Source organism: Urtica dioica, chromosome 4 (genome assembly GCF_054948205.1).
Source record: "Urtica dioica subsp. dioica isolate 48M chromosome 4, U.dioica_male_clone48M_v1_H2, whole genome shotgun sequence".
In the NCBI taxonomy this organism is placed as follows: domain Eukaryota; kingdom Viridiplantae; phylum Streptophyta; class Magnoliopsida; order Rosales; family Urticaceae; genus Urtica; species Urtica dioica.
In genome coordinates, this window is record NC_142759.1 from 5,247,270 (window position 1) to 5,265,772 (window position 18,503).

General features: G+C 33.4%; 3 protein-coding genes across 5 annotated transcripts; all 3 read left to right on the top strand.

Moving 5' to 3' along the window:
- Window positions 1-2,495: 2,495 nt before the first annotated feature.
- On the top strand, window positions 2,496-3,390 carry LOC149399611 (uncharacterized). The gene has a single exon (XM_089611057.1). The coding sequence runs from the start codon at window positions 2,672-2,674 to the stop codon at window positions 3,053-3,055; it is 384 nt and encodes a 127-aa protein (XP_089467183.1). The 5' UTR covers window positions 2,496-2,671; the 3' UTR covers window positions 3,056-3,390.
- Window positions 3,391-6,299: 2,909 nt separating this feature from the next.
- Window positions 6,300-7,835, top strand: LOC149399612 (uncharacterized). Of its 3 annotated transcripts, none has more exons than XM_089612747.1 (3): window positions 6,300-6,637; window positions 7,029-7,111; window positions 7,226-7,835. In XM_089612747.1, the coding sequence occupies exons 1-3, from the start codon at window positions 6,452-6,454 to the stop codon at window positions 7,539-7,541; spliced, it is 585 nt and encodes a 194-aa protein (XP_089468873.1). In that variant the 5' UTR covers window positions 6,300-6,451; the 3' UTR covers window positions 7,542-7,835. The 3 variants fall into 3 exon arrangements, with proteins under 3 accessions (XP_089468873.1, XP_089468872.1, XP_089468871.1); XM_089612746.1 differs by having other exon boundaries at window positions 6,300-6,551; window positions 6,585-6,637; window positions 7,029-7,835; XM_089612745.1 differs by having other exon boundaries at window positions 6,305-6,637; window positions 7,029-7,835.
- Window positions 7,836-13,107: 5,272 nt separating this feature from the next.
- LOC149399613 (uncharacterized) lies at window positions 13,108-18,462 on the top strand. Its single transcript, XM_089610333.1, has 4 exons — window positions 13,108-13,418; window positions 13,614-13,814; window positions 17,458-17,634; window positions 17,939-18,462. The coding sequence occupies exons 1-4, from the start codon at window positions 13,230-13,232 to the stop codon at window positions 18,140-18,142; spliced, it is 771 nt and encodes a 256-aa protein (XP_089466459.1). The 5' UTR covers window positions 13,108-13,229; the 3' UTR covers window positions 18,143-18,462.
- The last annotated feature ends 41 nt before the right edge of the window (window positions 18,463-18,503 follow it).

Here is an 18,503-nt window from a genome sequence, read left to right on the forward strand (position 1 = left end):
TGCTCTCTGACTCAGTGACTTGACTATCCACGTTTCTTTTTTTGATAAATTATGTGGTGTGGGCAACGTTTATATTTCCCAATATTAAATATTAGGAGAAATATAAAACTCCTAATCAGTTTGATTTCTTGGGCAACGTGAGTGTGGGCTTTTGTTTTTTTGCTTTCTTTTCTTTTGATAAAATATTAGGTTTAGTGTAGTGGGCTATTAGTATCCAAAAGTTCAGTGTGGGCTGAAGCTCACTCTCGACATAGGGCAGCTCCGCCCCTGCGTACATTATCGTATGGTATCGTACATTATCGTACATGATAACTCAAATTTCATTTGTATGAATTTTATCGTACATTATAATTATAATATATCATATCTCATCGTATTATATCGTATATTATCGTACGATATCGTTATTATCGTACATTATAATACATATTATAAACTAATTTTTTTTATGATATATAGCATGAAGTTTATGATATATATGGAAGCCTTTGGAAAGACTTCTCTCTTAGGCTTGTTTTCTCTTTCCTACGATATAAGACTCGCCATGAACTTCTTCGACGGATAATGATTCTCTTCCATATTCAATCATTTCAACGAATGCGCAAAATGACTTCAGAAGTGTGTTTGAAATCATCATAGTGTAGTCTTCATCTTTTCAGGCCTTGTTACCAATGTTGGAGATCGACGATGACGATGTTAAAGTAATACATGAATTCACTGATCGTGTTGTCGTTAATCAATATGAAACCAATCAGCCTGGAGACATTTGAGCTTGAAAGCAAACAGTCTATTACTTTATTTGTAATAGACTGTTTTATTATTACTATTATTTACTAATTACTACTTATTTGTAAAGTTTATGCATCAACCTTAACCTTTTTTGGTAGCATGTGATATTTTTTTTGTAAGTTAAAGGTTTAGTAGTCTTTATCCTGATGATTCATATACTATGTATATGTGGATGTAATAGAGTCGTGATTAATTGGTTTTTATCATGAAAGAAAATAGTCGCAGCAATTAGACATTTTTCTAGGCGTGATATATAACAATTATTTGAGAGACACACCCATCAATGAGAGAAGCAAGTCTCCCAGACTAACTCTCCTGTCTCCCAGAGATAAACGATGACATAATCATATTAATTTTGTTTTTCTGCTTTGAATAAACTTGTACTTAATATCCTGGTTGCCATCAAGTATAATTTTTTATTTTTTTTTTAAACGTGGCTAGTGCCACAGGAAATTTTATTATTAACCCTCACTTAGCGGCGGAAGAAGATCGTAATTACAAATTATAGAAAAAAAAATAGTGTAAAAGGCATAGATTACACACAAATTTTGTGATATTTTATATTTATACCCTTGCAATTCTTTGCAATTTTACAACGGATAACTAAAGGAAAATCGAAAAACAAAACAATTTAGACACATTTCATATCGAGTGACCCCACTGAGAACATCAGCTACCATATATATTTTTTTCCCCTAACAATCAAAACATGCTTGAGTTCTAAATCCTTCACAGCTTTCCCGAAGAAATATTGATGTCGTCTAATGATATCCATCGGGGATTCATTTTTCCGATCGATGGTAGCGTCAACAAGAACTTTTGAGTCACTTTCAGTAATAGTTATTTCAGACCAAAGATAACTAAGATTTTGGATACTCATCTAATAAGACTCTCCACTTCAGCTTCCATACTAGAATGTACATTAACAGTATCAACAAAGCATACAATAATCTTACGTAGTGTAGTGTTGTCACTGATCAAACTACGAGCCACGCCCATCACTAAAAGAGCCAGCAATATTCAGCTTCAAACCCATCAAGTATAGTTTTCTTCCTTTCTTTCTTTGAAACAAATTAAATAAATAAAAACGACTTAGATTGTATCTTCTTAAGAACTTAACCTATATATTAAATCTTATAATTTGAATAAAAAGTATGACAATATGATTACAAAAATTACCGGATGCTACAAATAAATTTGTAAGATTTATATATTTAGTACAGAAGTAAATAATAAATGTTCTAGGAACAATCTAAAAAATTTCCAATGTAAAACACATCTAATTAAACGAGATTAACATAAACGAATCTGATCCTGCAACGTGGAGCCAAACACTGATGTCGACACTACAAGATATTAAATATCATTCTTATCTCCGAGAATCTAAAAAAATTCCAATGTAAAACGCATCTAATTAAACGAGATTAACATAAACGACTCTCTGATCCTGCCACGTGGAGCCAAACACTGATGTCGACACGCTACAAGACATTGAATATCATTCTTATCTCCGAAAAAAAAAATATCATTCTCATCAAACGTTAGATATTTTTATGGGAGGGACAACGTTGATATTTTATATGGAGCGCAATATAGATATTTTATGTATAATATAATATCTTCCTTCACCGATGACACGTACAATATATTAAGTTATTAACTTCTCCACGTACTCTTATTTGAAGGAACAAAGCAATGATATTTTAAAGGCATTAAAGACTCTATATAAACCCCATAGTCTAAGCTCCATAAACCTCAACACAAACCCACATCATTCAAGAAACCCTCTTTTTCTATATAAGTTTCCTTTTGACACCCATAGCTGTACAACCCAAGAGAACTACCAAGAACCAATCTAGTGCGACGCAAACAGACGAGAGTCATGGACAAGATCAAGCAGATGCTTCCTGGGGCCCACAAAACCAATCACACTCACACCACCGGAGGAGGAGGAGGGGTCATGGGCGGTGGGACCCACAACCAGACGGGAATCGTTGGCAAGATCGCCGATAAGGTTATTCCTGGGGCCCACCACAACAACCACCAGAATCACGCTCACACCACCGGAGGAGGAGGAGGGGTCATGGGCGGTGGGACCCACAAGCAGACGGGAATTGTTGGCAAGATCGCCGATAAGGTTATCCCTGGGGCCCACCACAACAACCACCAGAGTCACGCTCACACCACCGGAGGCGGCGGAGGAATTGTGGAGCAGATCAAGGCGAAGCTCCCAGGGGGTCATCACGGCCAGAATAAACACTATTAGGCTTCGTCTTCTCTAATTTACTATAATTATTCGTAAATAATCTCAATTACGTGTGTGCTTTGTTGCACGTAGTGGTTTCATTTTCATGTATTTATTGTTATGGTGTGTGACAGGGCGGACCAGGTGCTAGCCTCAAGAGGCCTGGCCCCCAACCAAAAAATTTCGAGCTTAAGAAAAAAAAATTTTTTTTTTTTTTTTTTTTTTAAGCCTAAATTGAATTTTAAGCCTTTGCTTTCTAGCTTGTAACAACGTGCACTATCTTATCTTTTGCGTTTAGTGCCCGATATTGATGTTGTCTGAATATTTTATATGTACAGCTTTGGGTTTTAAGTTAATATTTGTTGTCGAAACATCTTTATTAATGTATTCCATATACAAACTGTATATAAGATTATATGGATGGAGCCAGAAATCTAAATTAAGGGGAATAATACGCAAAAAGAGTTGGGGAGTTAATTTATAAATTTTAAAGATAAAAACATTATAAAAAAAAATTGGAAAAATATATGTGAGAAAAAAATATTTGGAAAAAAATTGGAGAACGTGATCTTTATAAATTTTTGTTAGTTCTCTTTTTTTTTTTTTAATGTGAAAATTTTTAAGATGTAAATTTTTTGGGTTAGCTTATATTGTACGAATTCTAACATCTTTTATTCTTATTTATTTATTCTGACATCATTGCGAAAGTGTGAAAGAAGCAACATATGACTTAACTTATTTTATAAACATTTGTTAGTATTAGTCGTGAAATAATTCCTAACATATTATCATTCCACGAACTTCAACAAAAAAAAAATAAGTCAATCAACTACAATGAAAATTATATATGAAGTGGGTTACATAATCAATCATAGAATAACACAGATCAAGACCGTTATCCGCCTTCAAGTTTGTACGTTGGCGGGTTATGAGCCTAAAATTTATTCAACTTCTACATTTGCGAAGGTATAAATATACCATTGATGATTTTTATCGAACAAGTCAGCTACATATATGTAGATGACCACATTCAACGTATATGTATAAATATACCATCGATGATTGATTTTTATCATAAAAGCAAAGATTCGGCAACTAGACTTATAAATAAGACGCAAGTCTCCCAGAGTTAAGTCTCATGTCTCGGCCTGTTACGATACCTCGCTTATTTTAAGCATAGCTTACTGATACTAAGAAGATTAGTCTTGTGAGAATTATGAAAGAGCAGGTGTATAAGTATTTTTTTGATGATTATAGGGTATTAACTACTACACTTCTAATCAATGTCGATGGCCTTATTGATCAACTCACTCAAGTGATCAGTCAACAACTTTGGCTCTCTAATACCTCTCATCATTCTTCATATTGTTTTGTTTCGCTAAAATGAAAGGTCCTACGATTGGATTTCAACTTAATGTCAAGGTTCCTTCAAGAATGGTAGATGTTCTATTGGTGATATTGTGAGGAATAAATTTGGTGATTGTATTATGTGCTTTGTTGGCCCTGTTCATGTAATTTTAACTTTTGAGGGTGAGTTTCAGAGTTTATTTTGGGGTTTTGAGTATTTGAAAAATGCGTGGCAGCAAATTACAGTGGTTGAAAGTGATTCTAAATTACTCGCTGACTCAATTAAAGATAAAATTCAACCACCGTAGATTATTCGTTGCAAAATAAATTTCTTGAAGCAAATAATGGAACATATGGTTCTTCTTCATGTTTATCGCGAAGAGAATATGGCGGCTGATTTCCTAAGTAAGTTTGGTCATTCTTTGATGAATCTAAGATATCTTAGTTTTAATGATTTACCTGATAAAATACGCTATTTTATTAATAAAGATAGCAGAAAAGAGATATCACAAATTTGTAACTTTGTGATCTCTTTTCTTTTTAGTTTAATATATATATATATATATATATATATATATATATGAAGATTTTTTTTTTAATAAAATCTTCGTGTACCGTCCACCTTATAAAAAAAAATATAAAAAAGGTATCTTGTCTCTCCTAGAGAGAGACTATAACAAAATTATATTAATTAGTATTTTTCAGCTTCGTATAAAGTTGTACTTAGAGCATCTTTAATGATAAGCAAATATCATATTTGCTTAACTTGCCATATAACCAATTTAAGCTACAACTAATTTAAGGAAATTTGCTCTTTATTGGTAAGCTAAATCACTCTCCTAGCTTAACTTTATCCCATGTCAATAATTAATATTTTATTATTATTTTTTATTCAATTCCCATTTATTAAATAAAAAATGAGCCCATTTAATTTGCTAAGCTAGATAACTTAATTAAGTAAAGTAGCTTAATTAAGTTAATAGGTAAAGTGTAAAATAATGATAAGCAACTAACTTACAATTTTTGTTAATTGCTAATAAGTCCTCAAAATTGTTAAGTCACTTAAAAAGATGAGTATTCTAATGCCATCGAGCATAGTTTTCCAGGAAATGATATCCTTCTTATACCAACTTTTCATTCTTGCTTTAAAATTAATTAAATAAAAAAAAACTACTGACATGATATCCTTCTTATAAAAGATTATCCTATATTTATCAAATTTTATTTGAATAAAAGTACAATAATTACAAAAAAAATTCGGTGCTACAAATAATTTGTAAGATTTAGATATTTAGTACAGAAAGTTTATAGTAGATATTTTAAGAACAATCTCAAAATTTTCCAATTAAAAACACATCTAAATAACGACTCTGATCATGCCACGTGTAGCAAACATGATGTCGGTAACCATTTTTCTTATTAAGACACCCAAAAGGAGACGTGTCAAAGAATTAAAGTGCCACGCGTTACAGGTGTTTGACTAATGTGCACAACCAAATAAAAATATCACATTTCTATCTATAGTAAATTAATATCTTAGAGCATTTACTTAGCAATCTGAGGGATTTGCTAATAAATAGCAAAAGTTTTAAGTTACTTGTTTACTATTGTTTTACATATTAGATATTGATTTAACTTAGCAAATTAACTCTATAAATCAAATTGTTTAATCATTAATTTAGTAAAAAATGGATCCCATTTTTTTTTCAACCAATGAACTATGTATCTTGATAAGCTAAAATGACATTTAGCTTACCATTAGTCTCTTACGGTGTCGACAGAACATAGATATTTTGTATGGAGAGAAACACTGATATTTGTATATGAGATTATGAGGGGATAAGATTGATATTTTTATCATACAATATATTGACTTCACTGTGTATAGGTACAACAACTATTCTCCACGTACTCAAGGGACAAAACAACGATATTTTCACCGCCACCATTCTGTATATAAACTCCATGCTAAGAGCTTCATAAACCTCAACACTAAACCCATCATTAAAGAAACTCACAAAAATCAAAAGAAAAAACCCTTACCTATCTTAGCTACAACCCGAAATCATCATGGAGAACTACCAGAACCAATCCAATGCAACGCAACAGACGTACGGAAATCCTGCTCCGCAGACAAGTGATGAGCTCGGAAACGCCACTTACCAGCAGACCGGCCAGGACACCGGGATTCCCGGTCACAATGCCGGCCATGATCACGGCATGCTCAACCGCTCTCGTAGCACAGGCTCAAGCTCTGTAAGTTCATTTTTTTCTATTATATAATTTATTATTTTCCTTGCATTTTGTTTCGTTTGGAGCTTGTTAAATATATTTAATTTACAAGACTATATCGTTTTGTATGTCTGTGTGCAAATTATTGTCTACAATATAGGCTCTTACATAGAAAGCATATAAACAAACAATTTTACAGGACCTAAATTTCAGTGGGCATGTTCGACGATGTACTGAAAGAATATATCTTCCAAATTATCATTGTGACGTCACAAAACTATATTTTACAATAAAATAGCTAAAAACACGTATTAGTAAATAAATAAAAATATCGGAATTTAAAGGAAAGAACGCCATATCGTATCTCTATATCATTATATTCTTATGTTAACTATAAATGTTTGTGTGAATACAGTCGGAGGATGACGGGCAAGGAGGGAGGCGAAAGAAGGGAATGAAGGAGAAGTTTATGGAGAAGCTGCCTGGGGCCCACAAAGACCAACAGACTCATCAGACCACCACTCCCGGCGGAGGAATCGGCGGTGGGGCCCACAAAGACCAACAGACTCGGACCACTCTCGGTGGAGTAATCGGCGGTGGGACCCACAACCCCCAACAGACTCATCAGACCACCACTCCCGGTGGAGGAATCGGCGGTGGGACCCACAACCACCAACAGACTCATCAGACCACCACTCCCGGTGGAGGAATCGGCGGTGGGGCCCACAAAGACCAACAGCCTCATCAGACCACCACTCCCGGTGGAGGTATCGGCGGTGGGGCCCACAAAGACCAACAGCCTCATCACACCACCACTCCCGGTGGAGGAATCGGCGGTGGGACCCAGGAGAAGAAGGGAATGATGGAGAAGATCAAGGAGAAGCTCCCAGGGAGCCACCACGACGCCGACCACAAACAACACTACTAGGCTTACTCCTCTGAATAAAATATTACTACATGTAATGAATAATCTCAATTTCGTGCGTCCTTTCCTTTGTCGTAAGTATAATAATCTCAACTAAGTGGTGTGTGCCTAGTGCTGCTCTAGGCGCCACATATACTATAGTGAGAGTTTGTAATGTTGTTCAGCTTGTAATGATGGGGTATTATATATCTTTTGTATTTGGTGCTCGTTATTGATGACGTCTAAAATATAAATGTACACCTTTTTGACTCTTAAGTTTAATATTGCAATAAACGAGTATCCCGTATTGCTTACAAATCTTTGTTAGTTTTTTTATTTTTATTTTTTTTAGCGGAGATGGCTGCAAAAAAATCTAATGCTTATGGTTTGTAACAACTAAATACTGGAGCTTAAAAAATTATGAGAAAAATATCCAAAATCAATATTTTGTCCCTCTTTTACAACTTCTGATATTAATTTGGATGATATAACACGTGTCATGATCCGATAACTTTGAAGTAAAAAAATTAAAATAAAAACCTCTCTCTCGGGAGATGGACGAGATTCCATCAGGTACTAACATAATTATTACTTGGTGAATTTTCCACTTGAATTTCAAAATCTCAAGAAATCGCAAAAAAAATTAATCAATTTGTTTTCCCTATCTTCTCTTTCTCTTTCTAACTATCAAGGATAGTCTCACATCGACTGGATATTACGATCCTGACTCTTTATAAGGCTTGTGGATTACTCCTCTAATTACCAAGCTTGGTTTTAGATGGAATCTCATACCTTTAAGAGGTATCAGAGCGGGGCTCATTCTCGGTTGTGGGCTACCTGATCGGGCCTATACTTCACACTTCCAGTGCCTGTGCGCGTGAGGGGGTGTATCAAGGATAGTCCCACATCGACTGGGTATTACGATCCTGGGCTCTTTATAAGGCTTGTGGATTACTCCTCTAATTACCAAGCTTGGTTTTAGATGGAACCTCATACCTTTAAGACTAATCGAAGAAGACACAATTCCATTTATTTATAAACTGATTTTTTTTCATATTTTAAAAAGAACACAAACTCGAGAGTTTTCGGATAAACTCAATAATCCAAACTTTGATTTTATATTCCATTAATATCGAAGAATGAAGACCCCAAGAGGTTTTCCTTCATCGGAGGTCCAGGTCACGCTTCTTACAAGACCTTCGACGGACGTTTTCTTCTCCGACGCGCCGGAGCGATCGAGCTCTAGACCGTTGACCTTGGTCTCGCGATTCTTCGCCGATGGAAACTCCGGGTTCGGACCAGAGATCTTTCACTTAGCTTCTCGCTGGAAAAATTGCGTCGCCGCTGGCCGGCCGATCCTTGCGTTTGATGGCACTTGGAATAAGGAGAGAGAGAGAAGGATACTACGTCAGCGTCGTTTGGGTTCAAGCAGAGTAGACCGTATATGTGAATCCCCGTCGCTTTTCATGATGTTGTTGGAGTTAAGTCCTTTTGGGCTGTTGACCTCGCCGGGGTTTTTCTCGCGCCGGTAAGTTACGATCAGGTGGTATATGTGGAAAGAGAAAGAGAAAGAGAAGAGAGGAAAAAAAATAAAAATTAAATATAATTAAAATAAAGTATTTAATTTAATATTGTCAAAGTAACCAGATGATGACACGTGTTATATATATATCATCCAATTTAATACTCGGGGTTGTAACGGAGGGATAAATATTGATCTTGAATATTCAATCCACAACTTTTTAAATTTGAGTACTTAACTATTACAAATCGTAAACATTGAGTTTTTTTGCCACTATTTTTTTTAATGTGATTTTTTTTTTACATACGCCCCTCCAAGATGTTGGTTTTTATATTCGCTTATTTCTGAAGGAATTCTAATGATTATTAGACCAGATAGATATACGTGGAATTCCATACCACTAGAAAACAAAAAAAAGGCTAACTGCCTATCAGCTCTTTTTTATTATTATTTTTAAACAAATCCATAACATAGTTAATAAGGAGCACCTCTCCTTCAACTTTCATCCTGGAGCCGCCACGTGGCGCCACCAGGAGGCGACACGTGGCTTTTTTTTTTTTTTTTTTTGCCCTTGGCCTTTGAATTTTTTTTTTCAACACTTGTCCTGGCGGTTTTTTTTTTTTTTTTTCAGCCCTTGTCCTTTTTTTTTCCAACCCTTGGCTTTTGATTTTTTTTTTCAACCCTTATCCTTTAAAGGTATTTTTAGGGGTGGCAATTTGGGCCGTACACGAGACACGACACGGTGTAATTGGGTTTGGGTCGACCTAAAATGGATCTGGGTCCATCCGTATCGAACACGATTAAATAACGGGTGAACACGACACGAACACGACAACCTATTGGGACCCAATTAAACACGAATATTAAATGGATTGTTAATGGGTAAACACGATAAAGATCCATAATGACCCAATGGATTGTGTTTGAACTTCTCTTTTGTAGTAAAAATATTATGTTGGTGGCTTAGTTGATTATATGGAGTATTTTTATTAATTATTTATTCTGACTAATTTGTTATTTAATTTGATTTAGAGGATTTCAATATTTTGAAGTACACATGTCTAAGGGTCTAACCGATTCGCGTGTTCAAATTGGTTTAGTAGTCTAAATGGGTCTGTGGGTCTAAGTGGGTTCGTGGGTTACATGGTCCATTGAGACACGATTAATAAATGAGTCTTAGTGGGTTGGGTCTGGGTTTGACAAAAAAATACTGGGTCGTGTTTGGGTTTTGCTCCTAGACACGATTAATAAATGGGTCGGGTCTGGGTCTGTCAAAAAATACATGAAAACGAATAAGACACGGCACGAACACGACACGTAACCCGAATTGCCACCCCTAGTTTTTTTTTCCCTCCCTCATCAACATATTTTGTATAATTTTTTTTCCTCCCTCTCTCATCAATATATTTTGTTTAATTTTTTTTATGTATATTATAATCATAATTACTAATACTATATTATACTATATTAATAACATACATTATGTATATGTTTATATATATATATATATATATATATATATATTATTTGAAAACTATACATAGATTTTATATTAATATAAATATAAAAACTTTCTATTTCTCTATATCTTTTTTTCTTTATTTTATCAAAATTTAACTTCAACTTTTATTTAACTAAATTTTTTTCCTATTATAATCATAATTACTAATACTATATTATACTATATCAATAACATACATCATTTGGATTATATGTTTATATATATATATATATATATATATATATATTATTTGAAAAACTATGTCGTATTAAATATTATACGTAGATTTTATATTAATATAAATATAAGAAACTTTTTTAATTTCTATTTCTCTATATTTTTTGTATTTTATCAAAATTTAGCTTCACCTTTTATTTAACTAAATTTTTTTTCCCATAATACTTTTAAGAAATCTGACAGGTAAAAAAACATGCAGTATTTTGAAAAACTTTGAATCATACAAGAGTTTTTTTCCCTACCTTTTGTTATTTTTAAAAAATCATTGACAACAACTTTGCTAAATCTAATTTAATACAATTAAAAATCTCCACCTTACTTTATTTTCCTTATTTTTATTTTCCACTTTTTGTTTAAAAACAATCATAATTTTTCTAACTCGCGCAACGCGTGTCGTTAGAACTAGTACATAAATAAATAACAATACTAAATAAAGTGATAATATATTAATTAAAGGTAAAAAAAATAAGATAATTAAATCCGTAGTGACATAATGAGATATGTCACTACTATTTAATTTATTTTTATTGTTCATGTATAATTATTTTTATTTATAATAATTATGGATTAATATCCAGTAAATTTATTTTCATCCCGGACTAGTGGGGGATTCGTGCACCCACTGATCCAATGTGGTTCCGCCGCTGCTCACATATATAAGGAACTGACTGTAATGGAAACAACGAGCTAAGGATATGTGGATGGACATCGACAAATAATGAAGATGGCACGGATGTCACTGCGCTACAGCGGTGGACAACGACAATGAGCGATAGACGATGAGGAATAAGAGATGAGGATGACCAACATCAAGGGAGTGAAGAGTCTGAGGAAACTTGGGGGGTTTCGCAAGCTCATTGACAAAGCTTCTACATATAGAACGTGTATGGTTATGGTTTTCCTTGGACCTTGAGCTAGAAGCACTGTGAAAACTCCGATTTTCTACGCACACATAGTGTATTGTGGTTGGACCGAAGTTTTCATGACGCTTAAACAGAAGCGCCGTTAAAAATATTTCATGGTAAAATAAACGTATTTATTTGAATTAAGAAAAGATGAACATAGAAAAAATAGCTGTTTTAATACTTTTGTGTAATATTAGTGTATATTTTAGGCTACATTAAAATTCCAGTGGGACATGTAATGTTTCCTACATTTCTTTGAAACTATATTTAGAAAGATAAAATGACCATTGAATTAATATCTTCTTCAGAACTTTCCCTAAATACTAAATAATTAATTATGTAACTAAATTATCAAATTTTGGAGATTTGTTAAATAGCTAATTTTTTAAAATTTTTAAATAAATAGGCTATTATATAGTAATGTGGTATTGTTTAAATGTTTTTAATATTTTATTTATGTCTTTAGAGTTAAATGATTATTTATAATTATTAACGAATATTTGAAATTTATCAAAAGTTAGCTATTTACATGGGCGGACCCAGGCGGAGCCTTCAAGAGGTCAGAGCCCCCCTAAAGCCTAAATTTTTTAACTAATTAAAAGAATAATTTAGCGTATTATTTTTTGGCTCCCTTTTTTTAAAATCTGGATCTGCCGTTGATTATATATGATGAATTTTGAATTTTCAGGTAATTATATACATAGCGGACTCAATATTAAACTTTGAATAATGAAGTACGATAATATTTATTTATAACAAACACAAGTAGATAATTTGATTACAAAAAACTTGGTGCTACAGATTAATTTGTAAGGCATAAATATGTAGTACATAAGTCAATATAATATATGGTCTAAGAACCATCTCGAAATTTTCCAATGAAAAACACATCTAACTAACGAGATTGACATAGTAAAAATAAATAAACGAGATTGACATCAACGACTCGGATCCAGCCACGAGAGATCGTATAATGATGTCAGTAGTTCACCCTCAAAAGATTGACAATTTGAACAACTGCTATGTCTACAATCAAACTCTTATCCCTATCAGTCATCATTTTAAATAAAAATTAATTAAAAAAAGAAAAAAGAAAAGAAACAACAACAACAACGAATAACACATTACAAGGCATCATAATGATACCTCAAGTATTAAATAATTACCATTCTTATCCGCAGTGCCGACACCCAAAAGCAAACGTGTCAAACAGATAAAGCGCCACGCGTATAGCTGCATGACTAACGTGTAAAACCATTGAAAAACCCTATTTTTATAAATATGAATATATTAACTTCACTTTGGACGCGTAGAGAACCTACGTGGTGCACGTTCAACTATTCTCCACGTACTCTTATTTCACAGGACAAAACAATGATATTTGCATGGCCAACATTCTGTATATAAACCCCACAGCCTAAGCTCCATAAACCTTCAACACTAAACCAAACAAACAGAAATCAAAAGAAAAACCTTTTTCGTCCTATATTCTGAAACATTATTGCTATCAGTTTCTTTCTGAGACCTAGCTGCAACCCAAAATCATCATGGACAACTATCAGAACCAATACAGTGGAACCCAACAAACCGATGCGTACGGAAACCCGATTCGGCAGAGGACTGATGAGCTCGGAAACCCTAATTTCCAGAGCGGCCAGGCCACCGGGGTCACCGGTATCGGTGCCGGCCATGAGCAAGGAAATCTTAACCGCTCCGGTAGCTCAAGCTCAAGCTCTGTAAGTTCATTTTTTTATTATAAATTTATTGTTATTCTACTTTTTCCTGCTAACTTCTAGTTTTCTTTTAGAGCTTTTGTTAAATTATATTGAAGAACTGAAAGCCATATCGTATCTCTCAAATTATTATATTTTTTTAAGTTTTTACTATTATTATTGACGTTTAACGTGTTAACTGTTTGTCTGAAAATGTAGTCAGAGGATGATGGGCAAGGAGGGAGGAGAAAGAAGGGGATGAAGGAGAAGATCAGAGAGAAGCTTCCTGGGGCCCACAAAGACCAGCAGACCCACACCACCGCCACCACCACTCCCGGCGGTGGGACCCACGAGAAGAAGGGAATGATGGACAAGATCAGAGAGAAGCTCCCAGGGGGCCACCACGACCAGCAACACCACTAAGCTTCCTCTTAGATATTAGTATAATTAATCAATGATCTGAATTACGTAGTGTGCTTTGTACGTGTTATTATGTGTGTGGTATCTGCGAGGGAAGAAAAAAAATAAATAAATAAATAAAGGACTGTGTGCGTGTAGTGCTGCTGGATAGTTATACATGAGACGCGAGTGCGCTATGCATATCATATATATATCCTATTTAAGCGCTTATGAGAGTCTAATGTCATCAAGCTTGTAATGATGTGCGCTGTAATTTTTTGTATTTGGTGCCCATTATATTGAGCTCTATATATATATATATATTTTACGCCATTTTGAAAGTCAAATAAAGATCTACGTTATTAATTACGTGTTTATCGGTTTCAAAGAGTAATGCCACTGACAGTAACATAAATTTGTATATTTGTGTCACACGCATAGTTTGAGTTTCATGCTCTCCGATGAGAAAAAGTTAAAAATCGAGATAAGCACCAAAATTAGCTACTGCTCTATATTCTGGCTCAAGAAGCACCAGTTCTGCTTTTGAGGTTTTACGTGGGTTGATGTCAAAAATGTTATAGGATCGTAATTTTTATTTTTCGATTACTTTTGAATGCGTCTATTAAGGTCCTAAAGCTTTTGCTTTAGGCTCTCTTTGCCCAAAAAAAATTGAAACCCATACTAAGGCCCAAAAAAATTGAAACCCATTTTTTTTGAACAAAATAAAATAAAAATTGTTGCACTTATGCAGACATATCGGCCACTACCACCACAAGGCAATGCAAACGTCTTACAAGTTTAAACCAAATTAAAATGCTAAAAGCTCATTGTCGGCCACTACCACCACAAGGCAATGCAAACGTCTTACAAGTTTAAACCAAATTAAAATGCTAAAAGCTCATTGTCTAGCAAAAGACAACACAAAGCCCATTAATTTTTTTTTTTAATTTTTAATCTTTTTTTATCTACTTCATATCCTTTAAATTTTCCACAATGTTCTGTACCATTTATTTTTGGGAAAATAACACATTTATACCCCATGTGTTTTAGTGAAATGTCGAGTTTAACTCTTGATTTTCAAAAATGTCGAGTTCATACCCTCTGTTTAACTAAAATGACGAAATTATACCCTGAAATTAATAACAGCGTCACAAATCTCCCTTTCATTGATATTAACTCTTATATAAGAAAAACCAAATCAAATCTAAATCAGTGCCCTAACTTCCAAATTCTCAATTTTGAAATAAAAATAGCCTTAAATTGAAATTAAATAATAAAACTCATACCTCCTAAGAAATTACTTCATTCCGTGTTCGAATTGTAACTCTAAATCCTGGATATTCTGTTCGAATATGCGATTTTGATGATTATCAACTATTGATGTTTACCCTTTTGCCTATTTCTGTGTTCTTCATTATTAAGAGACTGTTGTTTATTTTTTAGTTTTTAAATAAATTACATATATGGCGCGAATGAATAAAGATAATTGGTGTTTATATATAAATATTATAGTCAACGTCAATGAAAAGTCAATAAAAAGAATATTCGTGACACTGTTGTCTATTTCAGGGTATAATTTCGTCATTTTAATTAAACAGATGGTATAATTTCGTCATTTTAGTTAAACAGAGGATATAAACTCGACATTTTTGAAAACCGATGGTTAAACTCGACATTTCACTAAAACACATGGTATAAATGTGTTATTTTCCCTTTATTTTTTAACAAAATGAAACACTACTTCTCCAATTATAAAAAATAAATAAAATAAAAAAACATTACGATTTTCATTTCTAATTTCTCTTGGTTTTGCCTTTGTTTTTTTCACTTTATTAGTTTACCCTTTACATGTTGTATTTAAATTAGTATTGTGTGTGATAAATCGGTGTGCATTGCCAATTTTTTTTTTTTTTTTTATGTGATTTGAATATAAGCAAGGGCTAAGTATGTCAAATAAAAAAAATGAAATGAGATATTAATACGATTATAAGAAATAAAATGAAGAGAATAAAATTAATTCCCTCTCACAAGGAGTTCTTGTTGATTGTTTAGAAAAAAAAAAGGTCTTTTGAATTTCGCTTAAAGCCTCGGAATCCGTTAAGCCGGCCATGTAGGTCATTATCAACCATTTTTTGCGCCTTGCAATTTCATCATGAAGGACACCTTGTGTGTAGCTAGCTCTTATAGTAGAGCTAATTATTATAATGATTGATATCGCCCTCTAAGAGTATTTTCAACTCAAAACTCTGCAAATAATATTATATGTATCTCCCTCACACACACACGCTTATAAAAAATTTAACAACTTACTATTTATTAGATCCATAATCTATATATAATTAATTTTTATTTTTATCTAATAATGTTATATATATTTATAAAATAAACACACATGACAACATTAAAATACTAATCGATTACAACTTTTTTATTTATATATTTATCATTTAATTTATTTTCTATGAAGATCAATATTTATATAATTCTTCTTCATCAAAATTATTTTTCATATCAAATTAGAATAAAATAAATAATTTCATATACGATTTTGTGATAAAATATGCAAATATGATAAGTTTTGTGGGTTTTTTTTTATAAATATATAAATTAATTTAATATTATTAAAATTTTATTTTAGAATTGAGTTAAATGAATAATGAAACTCTATATTTAATTTTTTTTATTTTAATGAAGTAGGGTGGTAGAAAATCTACCTTTATTTAGCCACACTCCAACTCTAGTTTGGAGATGTTTCTTATACTTCAGTTTGCTAAGAAATATAGATGAATTATTATTTTGCTACATAACTTGGCCTAGATTTGTTTGGTTTTTTAAATTAATGCTTTGTTAAATTCCTATTCAATTCTATATGAAAAAGCATAAATAAACACAAAACTATATTATTTTTTAATAGAATAAAAAAAATTATGAAGAGTACTATTTTTTTCCCAAAACGAAGTAACACTAAACTAAAGCCCTTGGTCAAAACAATTGCACAATGCTTTGAACAAAATATAATTAGAACCATCTCGAAACTTTCCAATTTTAAACAAATGTAATTCCCGAGATTAAAATCAACGACTCTGATCCTTCCACATGGAGGCCGCGCACTGATGTCGGTCATTTGCCCCCAAAGGCTTGACAATTTGAACAACACTGCTATATGCCTACAATCAAACTCGTATCCTCGATATGTATTAATTAAAAAAACACTCTTCTTCAGTCATCATTCTCACCAAATAAACAAATTAAGTAATAAATAAATAAACTCCTATACACAGGCAACACATCAGCAAGACTCGGCCTGATATGATACATCAAGACATTAATTATTATACGCAAAAGCATGCGTGTCAAACAACTAGAAGGCCATGCGTAAAACTGTTTGACTGTCGTGTTCAACCAAATAATAATCTTAGTTTTTCTATAATATATTAACTTCACTTTGGACGTGTAGAGAACCTACGTGGTGCACGTTCAACTATTCTCCACGTACTCTTATTTCACAGGACAAAACAATGATATTTGCATGGCCAACATTCTGTATATAAACCCCGTACCCTAAGCTCCATAACCACAACACTAAACCATCTTAGAAAATCAAAACAAAAACCCTTTTCTATATTCTAAAACAGTATTGTATCAGTTTCTTTTTGAGACCTAGCTAGAACCTAAAATCATCATGGAGAACTATCAGAACCAACACAGTGAGACACAAAAGACCGACGAGCTCGGAAACCCTACCTTCCAGAGCGGTCAGCTGGCGACTGGGGTTACCGGTATCGGTGCCGGCAATGACCACGGCAAGCTTCACCGCTCTGGTAGCGCAAGCTCGAGCTCTGTAAGTTTGTTTAATTTTTGTTCAGATTTTTTGTTTTGACTTTCCATTCTCCTTAGAGCTTGTTATAAGCTAGTTACATATATATATGCTAGGATCTAGCAACGCTTTTAATGCAAACTATATCCTACATTTCAGTGGCTGTTTGATTATGTACTAAAACTAATATTGAACATAACCGAAGCGTATTCTAAAGAGAAATTATATTACTTTGTAAATGTATTTTCTCAGCGTAACTTTTTTGAGAAACAGTTATCTTAAGTCTCTTAATTGATTTTTAAATTCAATGTTCATCATGGGTGTATAGTCGGAGGATGATGGGCAAGGAGGGAGGAGAAAGAAGGGAATGAAGGAGAAGATCAAAGAGAAGCTGCCTGGGGCCCACAAAGACGAACAGAGTCACACCACCACTGCCGACAGTGCCGGTGGGACCCACGAGAAGAAGGGAATCATGGACAAGATCAAAGAGAAGCTCCCAGGGGGCCACAACGATCAGCAGGAACACAACTAGGCTTTATCCTCTGAAAAATCTCTATAATTCATCAATAATCTCAATTATGTGCGTCCTTTGTCGTACGTAGTTGTTTCACCGTATTTCCTATTATGGGTCTGTGGTGGCGCTGCTCTAGGCGCCACGTATACTATAGCGTTTGGTTGGTTATAACTTATAAGAGTGTGTAATGTTATTGAGCTTGTAATGATGTGCATTATATATGTATATCTTTTGTATTTGGTGTGTGTTATTGTTGTTTTCTGAATATATATGTACAACTTTGAGTCTGGAGTTTAATATTTGCTGCAATAAAGATCGTCGTTTTTCCATTATGATTATACACAGTGATCTTATTATTATTATTATTATTATTATTATT